This window comes from Oncorhynchus clarkii, chromosome 28 (assembly GCF_045791955.1).
Source record: "Oncorhynchus clarkii lewisi isolate Uvic-CL-2024 chromosome 28, UVic_Ocla_1.0, whole genome shotgun sequence".
Classification (NCBI taxonomy): domain Eukaryota; kingdom Metazoa; phylum Chordata; class Actinopteri; order Salmoniformes; family Salmonidae; genus Oncorhynchus; species Oncorhynchus clarkii.
The window spans coordinates 41,152,929-41,178,147 of NC_092174.1; the positions used below are offsets into that span (position 1 = coordinate 41,152,929).

The 25,219-nt window shown below is 44.0% G+C and overlaps 2 protein-coding genes across 2 annotated transcripts in view; both read right to left on the minus strand.

The window, feature by feature from the left end:
* LOC139386842 (major facilitator superfamily domain containing 14A2) overlaps positions 1-3,168 on the minus strand; it is a 46,197-nt gene extending 43,029 nt beyond the window's left edge. The window contains exon 1 of the mRNA XM_071132691.1: positions 2,933-3,168. Within this exon, the coding sequence (XP_070988792.1) occupies positions 2,933-3,016 (84 nt within the window). The 5' untranslated portion in view covers positions 3,017-3,168. The remainder of the gene's footprint in view (positions 1-2,932) is intronic.
* A 261-nt stretch (positions 3,169-3,429) lies between these two features.
* The window catches only part of LOC139387490 (unconventional myosin-IXb-like), an 81,423-nt gene continuing 59,633 nt past the window's right edge, over positions 3,430-25,219 (minus strand). Inside the window, exons 33-41 of the mRNA XM_071133735.1 lie at positions 24,001-24,074; positions 20,528-20,720; positions 20,192-20,320; positions 19,800-19,905; positions 11,562-11,693; positions 11,199-11,322; positions 9,823-9,944; positions 9,411-9,514; positions 3,430-8,100 (exon numbers count right to left, since the gene is read on the minus strand). Of these exons, the coding sequence (XP_070989836.1) occupies positions 7,916-8,100; positions 9,411-9,514; positions 9,823-9,944; positions 11,199-11,322; positions 11,562-11,693; positions 19,800-19,905; positions 20,192-20,320; positions 20,528-20,720; positions 24,001-24,074 (1,169 nt within the window). The 3' untranslated portion in view covers positions 3,430-7,915. The remainder of the gene's footprint in view (positions 8,101-9,410; positions 9,515-9,822; positions 9,945-11,198; positions 11,323-11,561; positions 11,694-19,799; positions 19,906-20,191; positions 20,321-20,527; positions 20,721-24,000; positions 24,075-25,219) is intronic.

The window sequence follows — 25,219 nt, forward strand, 5'->3', positions numbered from 1 at the left end:
AAAGCACAGCAAGTAAGTGAAAGAAATTAGGTTGATGTTTTACTGGTAATGGGGACATAAGTAAATGCCAACAAAATAACTTTGTCAGTGTGGTGTGTGTGTGTAACCTTTATTTAACTAGGCAAGTCAGTTAAGAACAAATTCTTATTTACAATGACGTCCTACCCAAGACAAACCCTGACGAAGCTGGGCCAATTGTGTGCCGCCCTATGGGACTCCCAATCACGGGCCGGATGCAATACAGCCTGGAATCGAACCAGGGACTGTAGTGATGCCTCTTGCACTGAGATGCAGTGCCTTAGACCGCTGCGTCCGTGTGTGTTTTATCTACTTAAAAAGACCACCAACATTTTTAGTAAATCGGTGTTGGTTTTTAAGGAAAATATTGGATATTTTAAATTCGGCCCAAAATTTTATATCGGAGCATCACACATATATACATACATACATACATACACACAGTACCAGTCAATAGTTCAATACCATTCAATTTATTCCATTCCAGACATTAATACGATCCCTTCTTCCCCTCAGTTTGAGTCCATGTGGAGGAGAGTGATAGGGGCGGTGGAGATGGGGGTGTGAGCAGGTGGGTCTGGGCAGGGGTGATGTTGTCGATGTTTGTGTCTGGCTGTATGTTGTTGTTGTTTGTATATGGAAGTATGGTATTTACACTTAAAAAAATATATAATAATAATAATAAATATATATATATACACACACACACACACACACACACACACACACACACACACACACACACACACACACACACACACACACACACACGGTTGTAGAACACCTACTTAAAGGGTTTTTCTTTATTTGACCTATTTTCTACATTGTAGAATAATAGAAGACACAAACTATGAAATAACACATATGGAATCATGTAGTAACCAAAAAAGTGTTAAAATCAAAATATATTTTATATTTGAGTCTACAAAGTAGCTACCATTTGCCTTGGTGACAGCTTTGCACACTCCTGGCAGTCTCTCAACCAGCTTTGTGAAGAATGCTTTTCCAACAGTCTTCCCACATATGCTGAACACTTGTTAGCTGCTTTTTCTGCACTCTGCGGTTCAACTCATCCCAACCATCTCAATTGTGTTGAGGTCAGATGACTGTGGAGGCAAGGTCATCTGACGCAGCACTAAATCACTCTCCGTCTTGGTCAAATAGCCCTTACACAGCCTGCAGGTGTGTTGGGTCATCCTGTTGAAAAACAAATGATAGTCCCACTAAGCGCAAACCAAATGGGACGGCGTATTGCTGCAGAACGCTGTAGTATCCATGCTGGTTAGGGTGCTTTTTGAATTCTAAAATCACTGATAGTGTCACCAGCAAAGCACTCCCACACCTCCATGTGTCACAGTGGGAACCACACATGTAGGTGAATGGATGATCTCTACTCTGCATCTCACAAAGACAGGGTGGTTGGAACCTAAAATCTCAAATTTGGACTCAGACTAAAAGGACAGATTTCCACCGGTCTAATGCCCATTGCTCGTGATTCTTGGCCCAAGCAAGTCTCTTCCTCTTCTTAGTGTCCTTTAGTAGTGGTTTCTTTGAAGCAATTCGAGATGTCTAACTTGAACTAAGCATTTATTTGGGCTGCAATTTCTGAGGCTGGTAACTCTAATGAACTTATCCTCTGCAGCAGAGGTAACTCTGGGTCTTCCTTTCCTGTGGCAGTCCTCATCTTGGCTCTCCCCCACCACTGTAAGAACTATTTTGGAAGCTATAGAATTGCATTTTATGATTTTTTTGTTGTTGTTGCGATGTTTATTATATTACAGACACCTTAATGCATAGTTTTAAATTATATTATGCGAGCTAAACATAAAAGATACAAAAATATGAATGGAAAATTCAACACCCTACAACATTGCAGTTTGGTCTTGATCGGATTTAGCTTCAGAGAAACTGCGCAATGAGTGCAGAGAAAAAAATAATACCGAATGCAATTTAAATAACTGAACCGATGGTGAAGTAGTTAAAAAAAAAAAATTAATTGAGATACAATAGAATTCCATTCATTCCGATGGAGGACTACTCCTTCTGGGGAGAGCCAATATGGCCGACCTATTGCGTCAAAGCCTCTCATTGGCCAATGCACAGCATTAGCGATCTAATGTTTTATCTACATTCAGTGTACAAACATTAGGAACACCTGCTCCTTCAACGACAGACTGACCAGGTGAAAGCTATGATCCCTTATTGAATCCACTTCAAATCAGTGTAGATTAAGGGAGAGACGGGTTAAATCATTACTTTTAAGCCTTGAGACATGGATTGTGTATCATTCAGAGGGTGAATGGGTAACACAAAATATTTAAGTGCCTTTGAACTTAGCTGCCAGGCACACCGGTGTGTGTGTCAAGAACAGCAAGAAGGCTGCTGCCGCCGCCCCCCCCCCCCCCGCGCAACAGTTTCCCTTGTGCGTCAATGGTACACCCGGGAAACCTTGTCAACTATGGGCCAGCATCCCTGTGGAACGCTGTTGACACCTAGTAGTCCATGCCCCGACTAATTGAGGCTGTTCTGAGGGTAAAAGGGGGTGCAACTCAATATTTGCAAGGTCTTCCTAATGTTTTCTACACCATTGCAAACTGACACGTGAAACACAACACCAAACAAACTCGGATGAAGCGTGGCTCAAAGCTAACAGCTGACTTGCTAACTCGCTGTGGTCTTGTTACCTTTAACAGTAACGTTACAACTTGTACCACCTAGCAAACATTAGCTTAACCAACAGCTGCTAGTTTGACATGACACTAGTGAGCTGACATGTTAAACTGCCCAGCCCGGAAACAACTGGTAGCTAAACTTGATAAAACAAGCAAAATAAAATCATGCAAAACATGTCAATGTACATAGCCATTAGGCTAACGAAGAAAAATAGCAAAATATGTTAGCTAACGTTACTCACACTGCCTCCATCTTTTATAATAATTTTCTTAGCCAGAAGAACGCTGCGGTTCAGCCGCTTTTTCTTCTTCTTTTCTCCCGTCATTGTTAACTTATGTCCATTCTTGATGTCAGAGGGGTAACTTCAGTAATAAGCTCTGGAAAATGATCAATATTTGACTTCGCCTTCTCTGGCTACATAGCAAGTGATTACCCAATGCACATTTCCCCACCTCATTTTGATCCATCTTCCTGTGTAAAAAAAACAAACCGCCCCTCCGGTACGAGACTTAGCCCTGATTGGCAGGCGCTAAGGAGGCGGAAGAGGAACCTCTGGATTTGATAGGTTCAGTAAAAAAGTTTGTACTATCGATCACAAAATGTATTTTGTCGACATCATCTGTAAGTTTTGCCAGAACAGAGAAACATCATTTCGAACAGTACAGTAACACATGCTCTGATATTATAATTAATTGGAGGCGGCATAAAAAAAACAAGTAGTCTACAGTTACCTTTTCACCTCGTCTTCGTGTATTGGTTGTTTGGCACAGAGACATGTTCATCAAATACGTAAGTGAAAACCCAACATGCAACAATTGCATTGAGTTTACGGTGTTACAGTTCGAGGAAATCAGTCAGTTGAAATACATTCATTAGGCCCTAATCTATGGATTTCACATGACTGGGAATACAGATGCATCTGTTGGTCACAGATACCTTAACAAAAGTGGGCCTCAGGATCTCAATATGGTATTTTTGTGCATTCAAATTGCCATCATTGTTGTCTGTAGCTTATGCCTGCCCATACCATAACCCCACCGCCACCATGGGGCACTCTGTTCACAATGTTGACATCAGCAAACCGCTCACCCACAGACACCATACACGTGGACTGGTTGTGAGGCCGGTTGGACGTACTGCCAAATTCTCTAAAATGATCTTGTATGCGGTTTATGGTAGAGAAATTAACATGAAATCCTCTGGTAACAGCTCTGGTGGACATTCCTGCAGTCAGTATGCCAATTGCACGCTCCCTCAAAACTTGAGACATTTGTGGCATTGTGTCGTGTTACAAAACTGCACATTTCAGGGGCCTTTTATTGTCCCCAGCACAAGGTGCACCTGTGTCCAGTCATGCCCAGTCATGTGAAATCCATACATTAGGGCCTAATTTATTTATTTCAATTGACTTGATTTTCTTATAACTCAGTAAAATCTTAGAAATTGTTGCGTTTACATTTTTGCTCAGTATAATTCGGGAATTACCCCATTCATAATACACAGACATGATAAAAGTAATATACAACATGACAGATGTGAGCAGGCAGTCATTTAAATCTATGATGAGGGAGAGAGAAGGTGCATTATCTTAAAAGGTAGACTCAGAGACATGAAGTAGATGATTAAAGTAAATAGCATTGTCGGTCAAGTTACGCAACAACTAGGAGCATTGAAGTGAGGTTAAACTTCTCCGCTGTTTTGGTCCTGTACGCTTCACATTGTAACTCTGTGAAGCAAACTCATGCAGATTCTGTCTTAAGAGCAAAGTCTTGCATCTCGCTCATCGCAATCTCTTCAGTGCAGTTCGTGTCTATAACATTTAGATGAGTCAACCTTTAATTGTCATGTTTTTTGGGGGAGGGGGGTGGGGTGGGGTGCTTGTGAAAATGTGAAAATATGTCAATAAATATATTGTTAAAAAAAGGGGGACCAAGGTGAAAATATCCATCTCAATTTCAAAGAAAACAGAAAAACACAAATATGCTGATAACCTTAAAACAATTGTTTTCATTTGAGGTTAATTATCAATAAAATAGGACATTTATTTCACAACGTACCAAACTAGATGGCATAGAAGTAGTCCATTGCAAACAAGGAACCTGTATTATGGATTAAAATAATTTGGTCCTCGTTATACTACTGTCCACAGGTGAAATATCCAAAATACTTGGCTTTACAATAACATGAGATTGTACATGGTTAAAATCAAAGGTGCATTGGTACAACAGACTGCACTGTGTCTTGTGTAATTCCATTATGACATCATTAGAAAACCACAGATGCTTTCTTAAGAGGCTCTCAACGTCAACAGCAGCATCGTGGACTACAGGAGGAGGAGGGCCAAGCACCCCCCTTCGCATAGACTGAGATGTAGTGGAGCAGAACGAGAGCTTCATGTTCCCTAGTGTTCATGTCACTAAGGACCTATCATGGTTCAAACACACCAAGACTGTCGTGAAGAGGGCACGACAACACCTATTCCCCCCTCAGGAGGCTGAAAAGATTTGGCATGGGTCCTTAGATTCTCAAAAGGTTCTACAGCTGCACCATCAAGAGCATTCTGACTGGTTGCATAACCAGTGTGTATGGCCCAGTGCATCACTGGGACCGAGCTTCCTGCCATCCAGGATCTCTATACCAGGCGGTGTCAAAAGGAAGATCAGTGGCCCAGTACCAACAAATATAAAAATGTATGCGCTCACTACTGTAAGTCGCTCTGAATAAGAGCATCTGCTAAATGACTAAAATGTATGCGCTCACTACTGTAAGTCGCTCTGAATAAGAGCATCTGCTAAATGACTAAAATGTAAAAATGTAAGTGACAGACTGTTCTCTCTGCTACCGCATGGCAAGCGGTACCGTAGCGCCAAGTCTAGGACCAAAAGGCTCCTTGAGAGCTTCTACCCCCAAGCCATTAGACTGCTGAACAGTTAATCAAATGGCCACCAGGACAATTTACATATTCTGGGTGGCCATCTCTTAGTTATAAAAAAAAAAATGCACTGACTTTCTTGCACAGGCTCGATGTACTCTCACTGGACTCCACACACACACACTACACAAAAACTCCAATACACACACATACATACATTCACACGCTTCACATACGCTGCTGCTACTCTGTTTATTATCTATGCATAGTCACTTTACCCCTACCTACATGTACAGTACCAGTCAAACATTTGGACACACCTACTCATACAAGGGTCTTTCTTACTATTTTCTACGTTGTAGAATAATAGTGAAGACATCAAAACTATGAAATAACACATGGCATCATGTAGTAACCCCCAAAAAAAGTGTTAAACAAATCAAAATATATTTTATATTTGAGATTCTTCAAATTAGCCACCCTTTGCCTTGATGACAGCTTTGCACGCTCTTGGCATTCTCTCAACCAGCTTCATGAGATAGTCACCTGGAATGCATTTAAATTAAAAGGTGTTAAAAAAGTTAATTTGTGGAATTTCTTTCCTTCTTAATGCATTTGAGCCAATTCAGTTGTGTTGTGACAAGATAGGGGTGGTATACAGAAGATAGCCCTATTTGGTAAAAGCCAAGTCCATATTATGGCAAGAACAGCTCAAATATGCAAAGAGAAATGACAGTCCATCAAGACATGAAGGCCAGTCATTCTTGAAAATTTCAAGAACTTTTCAAGTTTCTTCAAGTGCCGTTGCAAAAACCATCAAGCTCTATGATGAAACTGGCTCTCATGAGGACCGCCACAGGAAAGGAAGACCCAGAGTTACCTCTGCTGCAAAGGACAAGTTCATTAGAGTTAACTGCACCTCAGATTGCAGCCCAAATAAATGCTTCACAGAGTTCAAGTAACATACACATCTCAACATCAACTGTTCAGAGGAGGCTGCGTGAATCAGGCCTTCTTGGTCAAATTGCTATAAAGAAATCACTACTAAACGACACCAATAAGAAGAAGAGACAAGCTTGGGCCAAGAAACACGAGCAATGGACATTAGACATTAAACGTAAGCATTTCACTGTTGTATTCGGCACACGTGACAAACTGATTTGATTTGACCAGTGGAAATCTGTCCTTGGGTCTGATGAGTCCAAATTTTGTAGATTTTTGGTTCCAACTGTCGTGTCTTTGTGAGACGCAGAGTAGGTGAACGGATGATCTCCTCATGTGTGGTTCCCACTGTGAAGCACGGAGGAGGTGGTGTGATAGTGTGGGGGTGCTTTGCTGGTTACACTGTCAGTGATTTATTTAGAATTCAAGGCACACTTAACCAGCATGGCTACCACAGCGATACGTCATCACATCTGGTTTGCGCTTAGTGGGACTATCATTTGTTTTTCAACAGGACAATGACCCAAAACACACTATTTGACCAAGGAGTGTGACGGAGTGCTGCATCAGATGACCTTGCCTCCACAATCACCTGACCTCAACCCAATTGAGATGGTTTGGGATGAGTTGGACCACAGAGTGAAGGAAAAGCAGCCAACAAGTGCTCAGCATATGTGGGAACTCATTCAAGACTGTTGCCAAGAGTGTGCAAAGCTGTCCATCAAGGCAAAAGGTGGCTACTTTGAAGAATCTAAAATATATTTTTATTTGTTTAACACTTTTTGGGTTACTACGTACATGATTTAATATGTGTTATTTCATAATGTTGATGTCTTATTATACTTCACTATTAAAAACTCTTGAATAAGTAGGTGTGTCCAAACGTTTGACTGGTCCTGTAAATATTACCTCGGTTACCTAGACTAACCCGTACCCCTTCACATTGACTTGGTATAGGTACCCCTTGTATACAGCCCCGTTATTGCGTTACTATTTTCCCTAGATTAAGTTAGCACATTTTTCTTACCCTTTAAAAACTAAGCATTTTAAGGTAAGGTCGACATCTGTTGTTTTCGGCGCATGTGACAAACAAAATTAGATTTGATTTGAGCTTTGATCATCACACACACACACACACACACACACACACACACACCCTAATGGATGTAGGAAAATATACATCATGTGCTTGGTTCTTGTTGCCATAACACAGCTCCAATGCTATCAGTCGAAGGATTAGCATCGTGTATTAGAGACGCCACCTGTCGGAGGACAATATGGCCCCATCCTAGATGTCCTCTAGCCTGGTCCCAGATCTGTTTAGTGCTCTTTCCAACTCCATTGCTGTCATTGTACAGCCATGTTTGGCATGATAATTCCATTTGGAGCAAAAACAGACTGGCACCCAGGCTAGTCTTCTTCATCATCTATGAAAGGGATGTCCAGCTCTGAGAAGTTCCTGCTCCTGGTTTTGTTGTGGGCTGGGGGTTCTATCCATCTAGCCTGGTCAGTGGCTGTAGTAGTTCTCTGCGCCAGGTCAGGTGGCTTAGGAGGGCACTCCTGCCTCGGGCTCCTCCACAACAGGTTCATTCTGCCTGGTGGAGAAAGTCTGGATTATTAAGAGGCGTTGGCTAAACCACATACTGATCTGGGACCAGCTGGCTAGTTAAAACAGGGCCTGGTAAAGACACTCTGAATTAATCTAATAGCAGCTGGTCCCAGATCTGTAGGTGCTGGGGATGACAATGAGAATCAGAGGAGTTAATATAATATTAGACATTTAGGTGGTCCCGGGAATCAAATCCACTATACTGGCTCTTGCAAGCACCATGCTCTACCAACTGAGCTACACCACGCGCATACCGATCTGGGACCAGGCTCGTACAACAGGCTGATACAGTCGGCCTGCTCCTGATAATAATAATAAAAAAAGGTTCTTCAGTCAGAAATAAGACACCAAGAAATACCATAGTTACTGTTACCTGGTTACACAAAACCCAGAAATAACATAGTTACTGTTGCCTGTTTACGCAAAAAAAACACAGAAATACCAAAGTTACTGGTAACGCTGTCAGTAAATCATTCACCTGGTTATGACCCACTTTAACAGGGAATACACCACTTCTTTCTTCAAATCTCTCCCGTAATATAGCCAGGAGTTGGCTAGCAGGAGATCGGTAAAACTAATTCAAATACTGTGTCAACCAATGTCCCAGTAAAAGAAAAAACAAGACTTTAATTTACAGCCCGGTTTAAGAATCTCATAGTAGTACCATCACAACGCACTTATTAAGTTATTGTTTTCATAAGTCATTTCTAAGTTTCTATCTGGGCTGTAATATAAATAATAGGCTGTAACATAAAGAATAGGCTGTAACAGTGGGCTGTAACATAAAGAATAGGCTGTAACAGTGGGCTGTAATATAAAGAATAGGCTGTAACAGTGGGCTGTAATATAAAGAATAGGCTGTAACAGTGGGCTGTAATATAAAGAATAGGCTGTAACAGTAGGCTGAAATATAAAGAATAGGCTGTAACAGTGGGCTGTAATATAAAGCCTTAGCAAAAACAAACAGTTGAAAAGAGTTGAAGTGCAAGAAGGCAGAGGATGGTTATGGCCTACCCAACCTCTCAACGGACCTTCTCAGTCTCCAGGCTCCCCACTATCCTCTAACGGGGGTGGACAATTCCAGTCCTCGTGGGCCTGATAGCTGGGGCAAAACTGTGACACCTAACACACCTGACTCCACTAATCAACTAATCATGATCTTCAGTTTAGACCGTAATTTGATTAATCAGCTGTGTTTGCTATGAATGGAGACACCAATCAGGCCCCAGAGGACTGGCGTTGTCCACCCCTGCATCTAGCAGGATGGTGTAGGCCTTACCATACCCCTCTACTGACCTTCTGAGTCCAGGCTCTCTGAGCTGATTGATGACTCAGAGTCCAGGTTGTCGTTGTCGGAGTTCTCCTGCTCCAGCTCTGGCAACCTGCACGCCAGCTCCTCCCTGAAAAACACATACACACACCCTTCCAGGAACGGTTTGACAAAACACTGAGCCCAGCTGTATGGTATCTGGTGCCAGCTGTAACATACTAACTATAACAGTCATATAATTTCACAGAGTCCAGCGCGTTACAAACACATTAACACCATGAAACATACAGAACTAAACAGCTTCTACAGTACCAACTGAGACAGTGTTTCTCTTTTACACATCTGATTAGTTCAGTTAGATGTGTTGTTCTAGGTTCGAGACGACACGTTGCCCCCGACAACAGAGAACGAGAGCCGAGTCTCCATCTCGTCACTCACTTCTCCTGCTTGATGGATTTTATCCTTTCGATGAGGGTCCTCTCTGATTCCATGTCTATATCCAACGGGTCAAGGTTGTCCATGTGAGGGGCGTCCAGCTCCGATGAAGGTTTCTCTGAGATCTGTAGATACACAGTAGAGATGAGTCAATACACCAGAGACAGGAACACCAACCGCTTTAGGGAACCTGGCCTTTAGGGAACCTGGCCTTTAAGGAACCTGGCCTTTAAGGAACCTGGCCTTTAGGGAACCTGGCCTTTAGGGAACCTGGCCTTTAAGGAACCTGGCCTTTAGGGAACCTGGCCTTTAGGGAACCTGGCCTTTAGGGAACCTGGCCTTTAGGGAACCTGGCCTTTAAGGAACCTGGCCTTTAGGGAACCTGGCCTTTAAGGAATCTGGCATTCCCAAAGTGACATTCTCACTGGGAATGATGGAACTTCCCACAGTGATCCATATCCGTATTCACAGATATTCACAGATATTCACAGATATTCACAGATATTCTCAGTATATCAAGTTTATATATTTACAGTAGAGCATTAAAGGGTGATCAGAATAGATACACTACATGGCCAAATGTATGTGGACACCCTTTCAAATGAGTGTATTTGGCTATTTCAGCTACATCCGTTGCTGACAGGCGTGTAAAATCGAACACACAGCCATAAAATCTCCTCAGAAAAACATTGGCAATAGAATGGCCTTACTGAAGAGCTTAGTGACATGGCATCAACGTGGCACCGTCATAGGATGCCACCTTTACAACAAGTCAGTTCTTCAAATTTCTGCCCTGCTAGAGCTGTCCCCGGTCAAACTGTAAGTGATGTTATTGTGAAGTAGAAATGTCTAGGAGCAACAACGGCTCAGCCGCAAAGTGGTAGACCGCAACAAGCTCACAGAACGGGACCACTGGGTACTCACTATCGAGTTCCATTTGCCTCTGGAAGCAACGTCAGCACAAGAACTGTTCGTCGGAAGCTTCCCGAAATAGGCTTCCATGGCCGAGCAGCCGCACACAAGCCTAAGATCACCATGCGTAATGCCAAACATCGGCTGGAGGGGTGTAAAGCTCGCTGCCATTGGACTCTGGAGCAGTGGAAACGCGTTCTCTGGAGTGATGAATCACGCTTCACCATCTGGCAGTGCGACAGCCGAATGCCAGGAGGACGCTACCTGCCCCAATGCATAATACCAACTGTAACGTTTGGTGGAGGAGGAATAATGGTCTGGGGCTGTTTTTAATGGTTTGGGTTAGGTCCCTTAGTTCCAGTGAAGAGAAATCTTAACGCTACAGCATACAGTGACATTATAGACGATTCTGTGCTTCCAACTTCGTGACAACAGTATGGAGTACGGTGTAAGCTCACTGTCCTTACAGTGTTCCGTCTCTTGAGTTTGAGCTGGTTGACGGCCAAGGCCTCAGCATATTCCAGCTCGGTGATATCCTTCATCTTCTCAGTGTACCGTCTGAACTGTTCGGAGATCAGGATCTCCACACACCTGGGGGAGAGAGCAAACGTCAGGGGTTAGGGCTTCTGACAACAAAAAATAATCACAGAATGCTTACTAAGGACTGACTGCTTCCTACCTTGAGAGATATTGTATGTACATACATTTAACCCTAAACTGGGAAATAGCATATACTGTATTCCATTGTGTAGTCTCTTAACGTTTGCTGAACATATTTTTGTGATAGACATTGGATGTGCGTATGTAAACTTTTCCCTATGTAGACTCACGTGGTTGTCTTGGAGACGTCCTTCATGACTAGGAAGGGGTCAGTGGTGTCTTGGGATCGCAGGATGCAGGGGGCAAACACTATGGCCAGGGAGTTTGCTGACATCCTGTTGTGTTCTTCCTCCTTTGCCACTCTGGAGGAAGTAAAAAAAAAAAAAAAACTCCATCAAGATCTGACACAGCACGTCTATTATCGTCCTAATACACAACATGGTTATAAATGACCTGTGGCAAAAGCCGGGGCCCCAGAGTTTTCCCTGGTCAGGTCACGTGGTTAGGGAAAACTCAGGGACCTAAGTTCAAGCCTAGTGGGAAAGCCTTTGTACGAAAGATGGTGATTTACAAACATCAGTCAACATGAATACACATATGTGTAAAAGAGTGAAAAACAGAAAGGGGGTTATAACCTATCTGAACAGGTGAAAGGGGGGGGGGTATATAACCTACCTGAACAGGTGAAAAGGGGGGTATATAACCTACCTGACCAGATGAAGGGGGGGTTATATAACCTACCTGACTAGGTGAAAGGGGGGTTATATAACCTACCTGACCAGATGAAAGGGGGGTTTATAATCTACCTGACCAGATGAAAGGGGGGGTATATAACCTACCTGACCAGATGAAAGGGGGGTTATATAACCTACCTGACCAGATGAAAGGGGGGTTATATAACCTACCTGACCAGATGAAAGGGGGGTTATATAACCTACCTGACCAGATGAAAGGGGGTATAACCTACCTGACCAAGTGAAAGGGGGGTATAACCTACCTGAACAGATGAAAGGGGGTATACAACCTACCTGACCAGATGAAAGAGGGGTTATATAACCTACCTGACCAGATGAAAGGGGGTATACAACCTACCTGACCAGGTGAAAAGGGGGGTTTATAACCTACCTGACCAGATGAAAGGGGGGATATATAACCTACCTGACCAGATGAAAGGGGGGTTATATAACCTACCTGAACAGGTGAAAAGGGGTGTTATATAACCTACCTGACCAGATGAAAGGGGGTATACAACCTACCTGACCAGGTGAAAAGGGGGGTTTATAACCTACCTGACCAGATGAAAGGGGGGTTATATAACCTACCTGACCAGATGAAAGGGGGGTATGTAACCTACCTGACCAGATGAAAGGGGGGTATATAACCTACCTGACCAGATGAAAGGGGGGTATATAACCTACCTGACCAGGTGAAAGGGGGGTTTATAACCTACCTGAACAGATGAAAGGGGGGTTTTATAACCTACCTGACCAGATGAAAGGGGGGTTATATAACCTACCTGACCAGATGAAAGGGGGGTTATATAACCTACCTGACCAAATGAAAGGGGGGTTATATAACCTACCTGAACAGGTGAAAGGGGGGTTATATAACCTACCTGACCAGATGAAAGGGGGGATATATAACCTACCTGACCAGATGAAAGGGGGGTTATATAACCTACCTGAACAGGTGAAAAGGGGTGTTATATAACCTACCTGACCAGATGAAAGGGGGTATACAACCTACCTGACCAGGTGAAAAGGGGGGTTTATAACCTACCTGACCAGATGAAAGGGGGGTTATATAACCTACCTGACCAGATGAAAGGGGGGTATGTAACCTACCTGACCAGATGAAAGGGGGGTATATAACCTACCTGACCAGATGAAAGGGGGGTATATAACCTACCTGACCAGGTGAAAGGGGGGTTTATAACCTACCTGAACAGATGAAAGGGGGGTTTTATAACCTACCTGACCAGATGAAAGGGGGGTTATATAACCTACCTGACCAGATGAAAGGGGGGTTATATAACCTACCTGACCAAATGAAAGGGGGGTTATATAACCTACCTGAACAGGTGAAAGGGGGGTTATATAACCTACCTGACCAGATGAAAGGGGGGTTATATAACCTACCTGACCAGGTGAAAGGGGGGTATAACCTACCTGAACAGGTGAAAGGGGGGTATAACCTACCTGACCAGATGAAAGGGGGGTTATATAACCTACCTGACCAGGTGAAAGGGGGGTATAACCTACCTGAACAGATGAAAGGGGGTTTTTCTAACCTACCTGACCAGATGAAAGGGGGGTTTATAACCTACCTGACCAGATGAAAGGGGGGATATATAACCTACCTGACCAGATGAAAGGGGGGTTATATAACCTACCTGACCAGGTGAAAAGGGGGGTTTATAACCTACCTGACCAGATGAGAGGGGGGTATATAACCTACCTGACCAGATGAAGGGGGGGTTATATAACCTACCTGACTAGGTGAAAGGGGGGTTATATAACCTACCTGACCAGATGAAAGGGGGGTTATATAACCTACCTGACCAGATGAAAGGGGGGTATATAACCTACCTGACCAGATGAAAGGGGGGTTTATAACCTACCTGAACAGATGAAAGGGGGGTATATAACCTACCTGACCAGATGAAAGGGGGGTATATAACCTACCTGACCAGGTGAAAGGGGGGTTTATAACCTACCTGAACAGATGAAAGGGGGGTTTTATAACCTACCTGACCAGATGAAAGGGGGGTTATATAACCTACCTGACCAGATGAAAGGGGGGTTATATAACCTACCTGACCAAATGAAAGGGGGGTTATATAACCTACCTGAACAGGTGAAAGGGGGGTTATATAACCTACCTGACCAGATGAAAGGGGGGTTATATAACCTACCTGACCAGGTGAAAGGGGGGTATAACCTACCTGAACAGGTGAAAGGGGGGTATAACCTACCTGACCAGATGAAAGGGGGGTTATATAACCTACCTGACCAGGTGAAAGGGGGGTATAACCTACCTGAACAGATGAAAGGGGGTTTTTCTAACCTACCTGACCAGATGAAAGGGGGGTTTATAACCTACCTGACCAGATGAAAGGGGGGATATATAACCTACCTGACCAGATGAAAGGGGGGTTATATAACCTAGCTGACCAGGTGAAAAGGGGGGTTTATAACCTACCTGACCAGATGAGAGGGGGGTATATAACCTACCTGACCAGATGAAGGGGGGGTTATATAACCTACCTGACTAGGTGAAAGGGGGGTTATATAACCTACCTGACCAGATGAAAGGGGGGTTATATAACCTACCTGACCAGATGAAAGGGGGGTATATAACCTACCTGACCAGATGAAAGGGGGGTTTATAACCTACCTGAACAGATGAAAGGGGGGTTTTATAACCTACCTGACCAGATGAAAGGGGGGTTATATAACCTACCTGACCAGATGAAAGGGGGGTTATATAACCTACCTGACCAGATGAAAGGGGGGTTATATAACCTACCTAACCAGGTGAAAGGGGGGTTATATAACCTACCTGACCAGATGAAAGGGGGGTTATATAACCTACCTGACCAGATGAAAGGGGGGATTTATAACCTACCTGACCAGATGAAAGGGGGGTTATATAACCTACCTGACCAGATGAAAGGGGGGTTATATAACCTACCTGACCAGATGAAAGGGGTGTTATATAACCTACCTGACCAGATGAAAGGGGGGTTATATAACCTACCTGACCAGATGAAAGGGGGGTTATATAACCTACCTGACCAGATGAAATGGGGGTTATATAACCTACCTGACCAGGTGAAAGGGGGGTTATATAACCTACCTGACCAGATGAAAGAGGGGTATAACCTATCTGAACAGATGAAAGGGGGGTATAACCTACCTGACTAGGTGAAAGGGGGGTATAACCTACCTGACCAGGTGAAAGGGGGGTATAACCTACCTGACCAGATGAAAGGGGGGTATAACCTACCTGACCAGGTGAAAGGGGGGTATAACCTACCTGACCAGGTAAAAGGGGGGTTAAATAACCTACCTTACCAGGTGAAAGGGGGGTATAACCTACCTGACCATGTGAAAGGGGGGTATAACCTACCTGACCAGGTGAAAGGGGGGTTATATAACCTACCTGACCAGATGAAAGGGGGGTTATATAACCTACCTGACCAGATGAAATGGGGATTATATAACCTACCTGACCAGGTGAAAGGGGGGTTATATAACCTACCTGACCAGATGAAAGGGGGGTATAACCTACCTGAACAGATGAAAAGGGGGGTTATATAACCTATCTGAACAGATGAAAGGGGGGTATAACCTACCTGACTAGATGAAAGGGGGGTATAACCTACCTGACCAGGTGAAAGGGGGGTATAACCTACCTGACCAGATGAAAGGGGGGTATAACCTACCTGACCAGGTAAAATGGGGGTTATATAACCTACCTTACCAGGTGAAAGGGGGGTATAACCTACCTGACCATGTGAAAGGGGGGTATAACCTACCTGACCAGATGAAAGGGGGGTATAACCTACCTGACCAGGTGAAAGGGGGGTTTATAACCTACCTGAACAGATGAAAGGGGGGTATATAACCTACCTGACAAGATGAAAGGGGGGTCTATAACCTACCTGACCAGGTGAAAGGGGGGTTTATAACCTACCTGAACAGATGAAAGGGGGGTTTTATAACCTACCTGACCAGATGAAAGGGGGGTTATATAACCTACCTGACCAGATGAAAGGGGGGTTATATAACCTACCTGACCAAATGAAAGGGGGGTTATATAACCTACCTGAACAGGTGAAAGGGGGGTTATATAACCTACCTGACCAGATGAAAGGGGGGTTATATAACCTACCTGACCAGGTGAAAGGGGGGTATAACCTACCTGAACAGGTGAAAGGGGGGTATAACCTACCTGACCAGATGAAAGGGGGGTTATATAACCTACCTGACCAGGTGAAAGGGGGGTATAACCTACCTGAACAGATGAAAGGGGGTTTTTCTAACCTACCTGACCAGATGAAAGGGGGGTTTATAACCTACCTGACCAGATGAAAGGGGGGATATATAACCTACCTGACCAGATGAAAGGGGGGTTATATAACCTACCTGACCAGGTGAAAAGGGGGGTTTATAACCTACCTGACCAGATGAGAGGGGGGTATATAACCTACCTGACCAGATGAAGGGGGGGTTATATAACCTACCTGACTAGGTGAAAGGGGGGTTATATAACCTACCTGACCAGATGAAAGGGGGGTTATATAACCTACCTGACCAGATGAAAGGGGGGTATATAACCTACCTGACCAGATGAAAGGGGGGTTTATAACCTACCTGAACAGATGAAAGGGGGGTTTTATAACCTACCTGACCAGATGAAAGGGGGGTTATATAACCTACCTGACCAGATGAAAGGGGGGTTATATAACCTACCTGACCAGATGAAAGGGGGGTTATATAACCTACCTAACCAGGTGAAAGGGGGGTTATATAACCTACCTGACCAGATGAAAGGGGGGTTATATAACCTACCTGACCAGATGAAAGGGGGGATTTATAACCTACCTGACCAGATGAAAGGGGGGTTATATAACCTACCTGACCAGATGAAAGGGGGGTTATATAACCTACCTGACCAGATGAAAGGGGTGTTATATAACCTACCTGACCAGATGAAAGGGGGGTTATATAACCTACCTGACCAGATGAAAGGGGGGTTATATAACCTACCTGACCAGATGAAATGGGGGTTATATAACCTACCTGACCAGGTGAAAGGGGGGTTATATAACCTACCTGACCAGATGAAAGAGGGGTATAACCTATCTGAACAGATGAAAGGGGGGTATAACCTACCTGACTAGGTGAAAGGGGGGTATAACCTACCTGACCAGGTGAAAGGGGGGTATAACCTACCTGACCAGATGAAAGGGGGGTATAACCTACCTGACCAGGTGAAAGGGGGGTATAACCTACCTGACCAGGTAAAAGGGGGGTTAAATAACCTACCTTACCAGGTGAAAGGGGGGTATAACCTACCTGACCATGTGAAAGGGGGGTATAACCTACCTGACCAGGTGAAAGGGGGGTTATATAACCTACCTGACCAGATGAAAGGGGGGTTATATAACCTACCTGACCAGATGAAATGGGGATTATATAACCTACCTGACCAGGTGAAAGGGGGGTTATATAACCTACCTGACCAGATGAAAGGGGGGTATAACCTACCTGAACAGATGAAAAGGGGGGTTATATAACCTATCTGAACAGATGAAAGGGGGGTATAACCTACCTGACTAGATGAAAGGGGGGTATAACCTACCTGACCAGGTGAAAGGGGGGTATAACCTACCTGACCAGATGAAAGGGGGGTATAACCTACCTGACCAGGTAAAATGGGGGTTATATAACCTACCTTACCAGGTGAAAGGGGGGTATAACCTACCTGACCATGTGAAAGGGGGGTATAACCTACCTGACCAGATGAAAGGGGGGTATAACCTACCTGACCAGGTGAAAGGGGGGTATAACCTACCTGACCAGGTAAAATGGGGGTTATATAACCTACCTGACCAGGTGAAAGGGGGGTTATATAACCTACCTGACCAGATGAAAGGGGGGTATAACCTACCTGAACAGATGAAAGGGGGTTTTTCTAACCTACCTGACCAGATGAAAGGGGGGTTTATAACCTACCTGACCAGATGAAAGGGGGGATATATAACCTACCTGACCAGATGAAAGGGGGGTTATATAACCTACCTGACCAGGTGAAAAGGGGGGTTTATAACCTACCTGACCAGATGAGAGGGGGGTATATAACCTACCTGACCAGATGAAGGGGGGGTTATATAACCTACCTGACTAGGTGAAAGGGGGGTTATATAACCTACCTGACCAGATGAAAGGGGGGTTATATAACCTACCTGACCAGATGAAAGGGGGGTATATAACCTACCTGACCAGATGAAAGGGGGGTTTATAACCTACCTGACCAGATGAAAGGGGGGTTATATAACCTACCTGACCAGATGAAATGGGGGTTATATAACCTACCTGACCAGGTGAAAGGGGGGTATAACCTACCTGACCAGGTGAAAGGGGGGTATAACCTACCTGACCAGATGAAAGGGGGGTATAACCTACCTGACCAGGTGAAAGGGGGGTATAACCTACCTGACCAGGTAAAAGGGGGGTTATATAACCTACCTGACCAGGTGAAAGGGGGGTATAACCTACCTGAACAGATGAAAGGGGGGATTTATAACCTACCTGACCAGATGAAAGGGGGGTTATATAACCTACCTGACCAGATGAAAGGGGGGTTATATAACCTACCTGACCAGATGAAAGGGGTGTTATATAACCTACCTGACCAGATGAAAGGGGGGTTATATAACCTACCTGACCAGATGAAAGGGGGGTTATATAACCTACCTGACCAGATGAAATGGGGGTTATATAACCTACCTGACCAGGTGAAAGGGGGGTTATATAACCTACCTGACCAGATGAAAGAGGGGTATAACCTATCTGAACAGATGAAAGGGGGGTATAACCTACCTGACTAGGTGAAAGGGGGGTATAACCTACCTGACCAGGTGAAAGGGGGGTATAACCTACCTGACCAGATGAAAGGGGGGTATAACCTACCTGACCAGGTGAAAGGGGGGTTATATAACCTACCTGACTAGGTGAAAGGGGGGTTATATAACCTACCTGACCAGATGAAAGGGGGGTTATATAACCTACCTGACCAGATGAGAGGGGGGTATATAACCTACCTGACCAGATGAAGGGGGGGTTATATAACCTACCTGACTAGGTGAAAGGGGGGTTATATAACCTACCTGACCAGATGAAAGGGGGGTTATATAACCTACCTGACCAGATGAAAGGGGGGTATATAACCTACCTGACCAGATGAAAGGGGGGTTTATAACCTACCTGAACAGATGAAAGGGGGGTTTTATAACCTACCTGACCAGATGAAAGGGGGGTTATATAACCTACCTGACCAGATGAAAGGGGGGTTATATAACCTACCTGACCAGATGAAAGGGGGGTTATATAACCTACCTGACCAGGTGAAAGGGGGGTTATATAACCTACCTGACCAGATGAAAGGGGGGTTATATAACCTACCTGACCAGATGAAATGGGGGTTATATAACCTACCTGACCAGGTGAAAGGGGGGTATAACCTACCTGACCAGGTGAAAGGGGGGTATAACCTACCTGACCAGATGAAAGGGGGGTATAACCTACCTGACCAGATGAAAGGGGGGTATAACCTACCTGACCAGGTAAAAGGGGGGTTATATAACCTACCTTATCAGGTGAAAGGGGGGTATAACCTACCTGACCATGTGAAAGGGGGGTATAACCTACCTGACCAGGTGAAAGGGGGGTATAACCTACCTGACCAGGTGAAAGACCAATCTCTCCAGTGTTTTGAAGTTAGCGGAGGGAAGCTCGTCCAGTTTCTGGTAGACCGCACGAAGCCGCTCAGATTGCTCTGGCAACTCTGCACATGAAATGTCACAATGTCAAATAGACAGTAGTTATTTCAAGTACTTGAGGTTTGCTTGATTTAGCTTGACTGCCTGATGTGCAGGGTGGGCGGGGGTCTGCAGAGTTTGCACTTTTGGGACTATACCATTGGGTCAATTGTAGCTAAGTGGGCAGGCTAAATGAAGCACGCAAGTATTTTAAATGGATTTCACTGTCAACTCTGTACATGCAAAACATAGGTTTTTAAACCTTTTTGCTACGCTGTGACACTCTGAACAGGACCCATGAGACAGACTCACCAACGGCGCGCAGGAAGTCCTTGTAGAGGCGGTGAGTCAGGAGGGGGTCAGGCAGCTCTCTGAACCAGCGTTTCACCAGGCCAGTCACCGTGTGGATGGAGTAGTTCTCCAGAGTCGCCGTCTCTGGGTCTGACAAAACAAACAAAAAAAGAGAATGCACTTAATTTTACTGTAGTTCCTACCGGTACTTGCAATGCGCCGGATGATGTCATGACATAGTTCTATGTTGTTCATAGCAGCTGGTAGCTCCTCTGTTCTGACACCAGTGTCTAGGCAGATGGTTCCCACATAATATATTCAATAGGAAAATAATGTTTTCTGGAAAAATAAACTTACTTATCTCCAGCAGTTGGTGTAATTCCCTGGCGTGCGAGGCAGAACCAGATTTACGGTAGAGGCCCTCTGTGTACAGGCCATTCATCTCAACATGCTCCAGCATCATCAGAAGTACCATGGGGATCGGGTAGGTCTTACTGGTCAGTACACACACTTGCACCCCAAAGTGCAGACAGCCAGGTTCTCCATCGTCCTAACACACAGGATTAATCAATAGTCTTGACAAACTTTACCTCACTAACTTAACTTTACTTGTTAAAAATGGAGCCAGAAAAGAATGCAGACATTTACGTGTCCCCAACAGATTGTGTTTTTTGTTAGTTTATAATATTTCTTTTTTTAACTTATTTTGTACATAATGTTGCCGCTAGTCTCTCATGACCGAAAGTAACTTCTGGACATCAGGACTGCGATTACTCAACAAAGACTGGCAGAATCCTTTTTTCCCTTTAACGAGTCTGACGAGCCCGACGCGAACAATATACTGCTTTCTCGGGAACAGGCCCAGATCCCCGTGATTTGCGTGAAGAGGAGGTGGAGAAAAAGGGGCTAGAGGGCGGGCTGCCTTCTGAGAATTCGTAGGCGATCGAATAAACCCTCACTTCCTTCCATTCTGCTAGCAAACGTACAATCTTTGGAGAATAAAATAGATGACCTACACGCAAGATTAAACTACCAACGGGACATTCAAAACTGTAATATCTTAAGCTTCAGAGTCGTGGCTGAACAACAACACTATCAACATACAGCTGGCTGGTTTTACGCTGTACCGGTAGGATAGAACAGCAGCGTCTGATAAGACAAGGGGCGGCGGACAATGTATTTTTGTAAATAACAGCTGGTGCACGATATCTAAGGAAGTCTCAAGCTATTGCTCACCGGAGGTAGAGTGTCTCATGATAAGCTGTAGACCACACTATCTACCTAGAGAGTTATTTGTATTTTTCATAGCTGTTTACATTCCACCACAGTCAGAGGCTGACACTAAGACAGCATTGAATGAGCTGTATTCCGCCATAAGCAAACAAGAAAACACTCACCCAGAGGAGGCGCTCCTAGTAGCCGGGGACTTCAATGCAGGGAAACTTAAATCCGTTTTACCAAATTTCTATCAGCATGTTAAATGTGCCATTGGAAGGAAAACAACTCTGGACCACCTTCACTCCACACACAGAGATGCTTAAAGCTCTCCCTCGCCCTCCATTTGGCAAATCTGACCATAATTCTATCCTCCTGATTCCTGCTTACAACCAAAAATGAAAGCAGGAAGCACCAGTGACTCGGTCTATAAAGAAGTGTTCAGATGAAGCAGATGCTAAGCTACAGGACTGTTTTGCAGCACAGACTGGAATATGTTCAGGGATTTCTCCGATGGCATTGAGGAGCACACCACACCAGTCATTGGCTTCATCAATAAGTGCATTGATGACGTCGTCCCCACAGTGACCGTACGTACATATCCCAACCAGAAGCCATGGATTACAGGCAACATTCGCACTGAGCTAAAGGGTAGAGCTGCCGCTTTCAAGGAGCGCGACTGTAATCCGGGAAGCTTATAAGAAATCCTGCTATGCCCTTCGACGAACCATCAAACAGGCAAAGCGTCAATACAGGACTGAGATCGACTCCTACTACACCGGCTCGGATGCTCGTCGGATGTGGCAGGGCTTGCAAACCATTACAGACTACAATGGGAAGCACAGCCGAGAGCTGCCCAGTGACACGAGCCTACCAGATGAGCTAAATAATTTCTATGCAATGCGCTTCGAGGCAAATAACACTGAAACATGCTTGAGAGCACCAGCTGTTCCGGGAAGACTGTGATCACGCTCTCTGCAGCCAAAGTGAGTAAGTCAACATTCACAAGGCCGCAGGGCCAGACGGATTACCAGGACGTGTACTGTGAGCATGCACTGACCAACTGGCAAGTGTCTTCACTGACATTATCAACCTCTCCCTGTCCAAGTCTGTAATATCAACGTGTTTTAAGCAGACCACCATAATGCCTGTGCCCAAGAACACTAAGGTAACCGGCCTAAATTACTACTGACGCACTCACGTCTGTAGCAATGAAGTGCTTTGAAAGGCTGGTCATGGCTCACATCAACACCATTATCCCAGAAACCCTCGACCCACTCCAATTTGCATACCACCCCAACAGATCCACAGATGATGCAATCTCTATTGCACTCCACACTGCACTTTCTCACCAGGACAAAAGGAACACCTATGTGAAATGCTATTCATTGACTACAGCTCAGCATTCAACACCATAGTGCTCTCAAAGCTCATCAATAAGCTAAGGACACTGGGACTAAACACCTCCCTCTGCAACTGGATCCTGGACTTCCTGACAGACCGCCCCCGGGTGGTAAGAGTAGGTAACAACACATCCGCTATGCTGATCCTAAACACAGGGACCCCTTAGGGGTGCGTGCTCAGTCCCCTCCTGTACTCCTTGTTCATTCATGACTGCACAGCCAGGCATGACTCCAACACCATCATTAAGTTTGCCGATGACACAACAGCGTTAGGCCTGATAACCGACAACGATCAGACATCCTATTGGGAGAAGGTCAGAGACCTGGCTGTGTGGTGCCAGGACAACAACCTCTCCCTCAACGTGATCAAGACAAAGGAGATGATTGTGGACTACAGGAAAAAGAGGACCAAGTACGCCCCCATTCTCATCGACGAGGCTGCAGGTTGAGAGCTTCAAGTTCCTTCGTGTCCACATCACCAACAAACTAATATGGTCCAAGCACACCAAGACAGTCGTGAAGAGGGTACGACAAAACCTATTCCCCCTCAGGAGACTGAAAAGACTTAGCATGGGTCCTCAGATCCTCAAAAGGTTCTACAGCTGCACCATCGAGAGCATCCTGCCTGGTTGCATCACTGCCTGGTATGACAACTGCACCGACCGCAATGCACTACCAGGCGGTGTCAGAGGAAGGCCCTAGCAATTGTCAAAGACTCCAGCCACCCTAGTCATAAAAAGTTTTCTCTGCTACCACACGGCAAGCGGTACCAGAGCGTCAAGTCTAGGTCCAAGAGGTTTCTAAACAGCTTCTACCCCCAAGCCATAAGACTCCTGAACACCTAATCAAATGGCTACCCAGACTATTTGCATTGCCCCCCCCCCCCCGCCCCCGTCCCCCCCGTCTCACATGTACATATTACCTCAACTAACCGGTGCCCCTGCACATTAACCCCGTCCGTATCTGTACCCCCCCCCCTGTATATAGCCTCGCTATTGTTATTTTACTGCTGCTCTTTAATTACTTGTTACTGGTATTTCTTATTTTTATCCAGATTTTTTTAAACTGCATTGTTGGTTAGGAGCTCGTAAGTAAGCATTTCACTATAAGGTCTACCTACACCTGTTGTATTCTGCGCATGTGACTAATACAATTTTATTTGTCAGACTTAACTTGGTGAACTTGACAAATATTACTTGACAAACTGCTCACCAGCCTGGCACATCGAGTTGAGCAGTCAGTGATGATTTTGGAAAGGCATTTCTTGTGACATATCAATTTGCAAGCTAAACAAAAGAAGAGAGGAGAAAATAACACAATGATAATATCTCGTCTAAATTCTGTTCAAATGTTCTCTTCTATATTCTAATTCTCTGTTCAAATGTTCTCTTCTATATTCTAATTCTCAGTTCTGTTGTCTTCTATATTCTAATTCTCAGTTCTAACGTTGTCTTCTATATTCTAATTCTCAGTTCAAATGTTCTCTTCTATATTCTAATTCTCAGTTCTGTTGTCTTCTATATTCTAATTACATGTTCAAATGTTCTCTTCTATATTCTAATTCTCAGTTCTAACGTTGTCTTCTATATTCTAATTACATGTTCAAATGTTCTCTTCTATATTCTAATTCTCAGTTCTAATGTTCTCTTCTATATTCTAATTACATGTTCAAATGTTCTCTTCTATATTCTAATTCTCAGTTCTAATGTTGTCTTCTATATTCTAATTCTCAGTTCTAATGTTGTCTTCTATATTCTAATTCTCAGTTCTGTTGTCTTCTATATTCTAATTCTCAGTTCTAATGTTCTCTTCTATATTCTAATTACATGTTCAAATGTTCTCTTCTATATTCTAATTCTCAGTTCTAATGTTCTCTTCTATATTCTAATTCTCAGTTCTGTTGTCTTCTATATTCTAATTCTCAGTTCTAATGTTCTCTTCTATATTCTAATTACATGTTCAAATGTTGTCTTCTATATTCTAATTCTCAGTTCTGTTGTCTTCTATATTCTAATTACATGTTCAAATGTTCTCTTCTATATTCTAATTCTCAGTTCTGTTGTCTTCTATATTCTAATTTTCAGTTCTAACGTTCTCTTCTATATTCTAATTACATGTTCAAATGTTCTCTTCTATATTCTAATTCTCAGTTCTAACGTTCTCTTCTATATTCTAATTCTCTGTTCAAATGTTCTCTTCTATATTCTAATTACATGTTCAAATGTTGTCTTCTATATTCTAATTCTCAGTTCTAATGTTCTCTTCTATATTCTAATTCTCGTTTAAATGTTCTCTTCTATATTCTAATTCTCAGTTCTAATGTTCTCTTCTATATTCTAATCATATGTTCTCTTCTATATTCTAATTTTCTGTTCTAATGTTCTCTTCTATATTCTAATTCTCGTTTAAATGTTCTCTTCTATATTCTAAT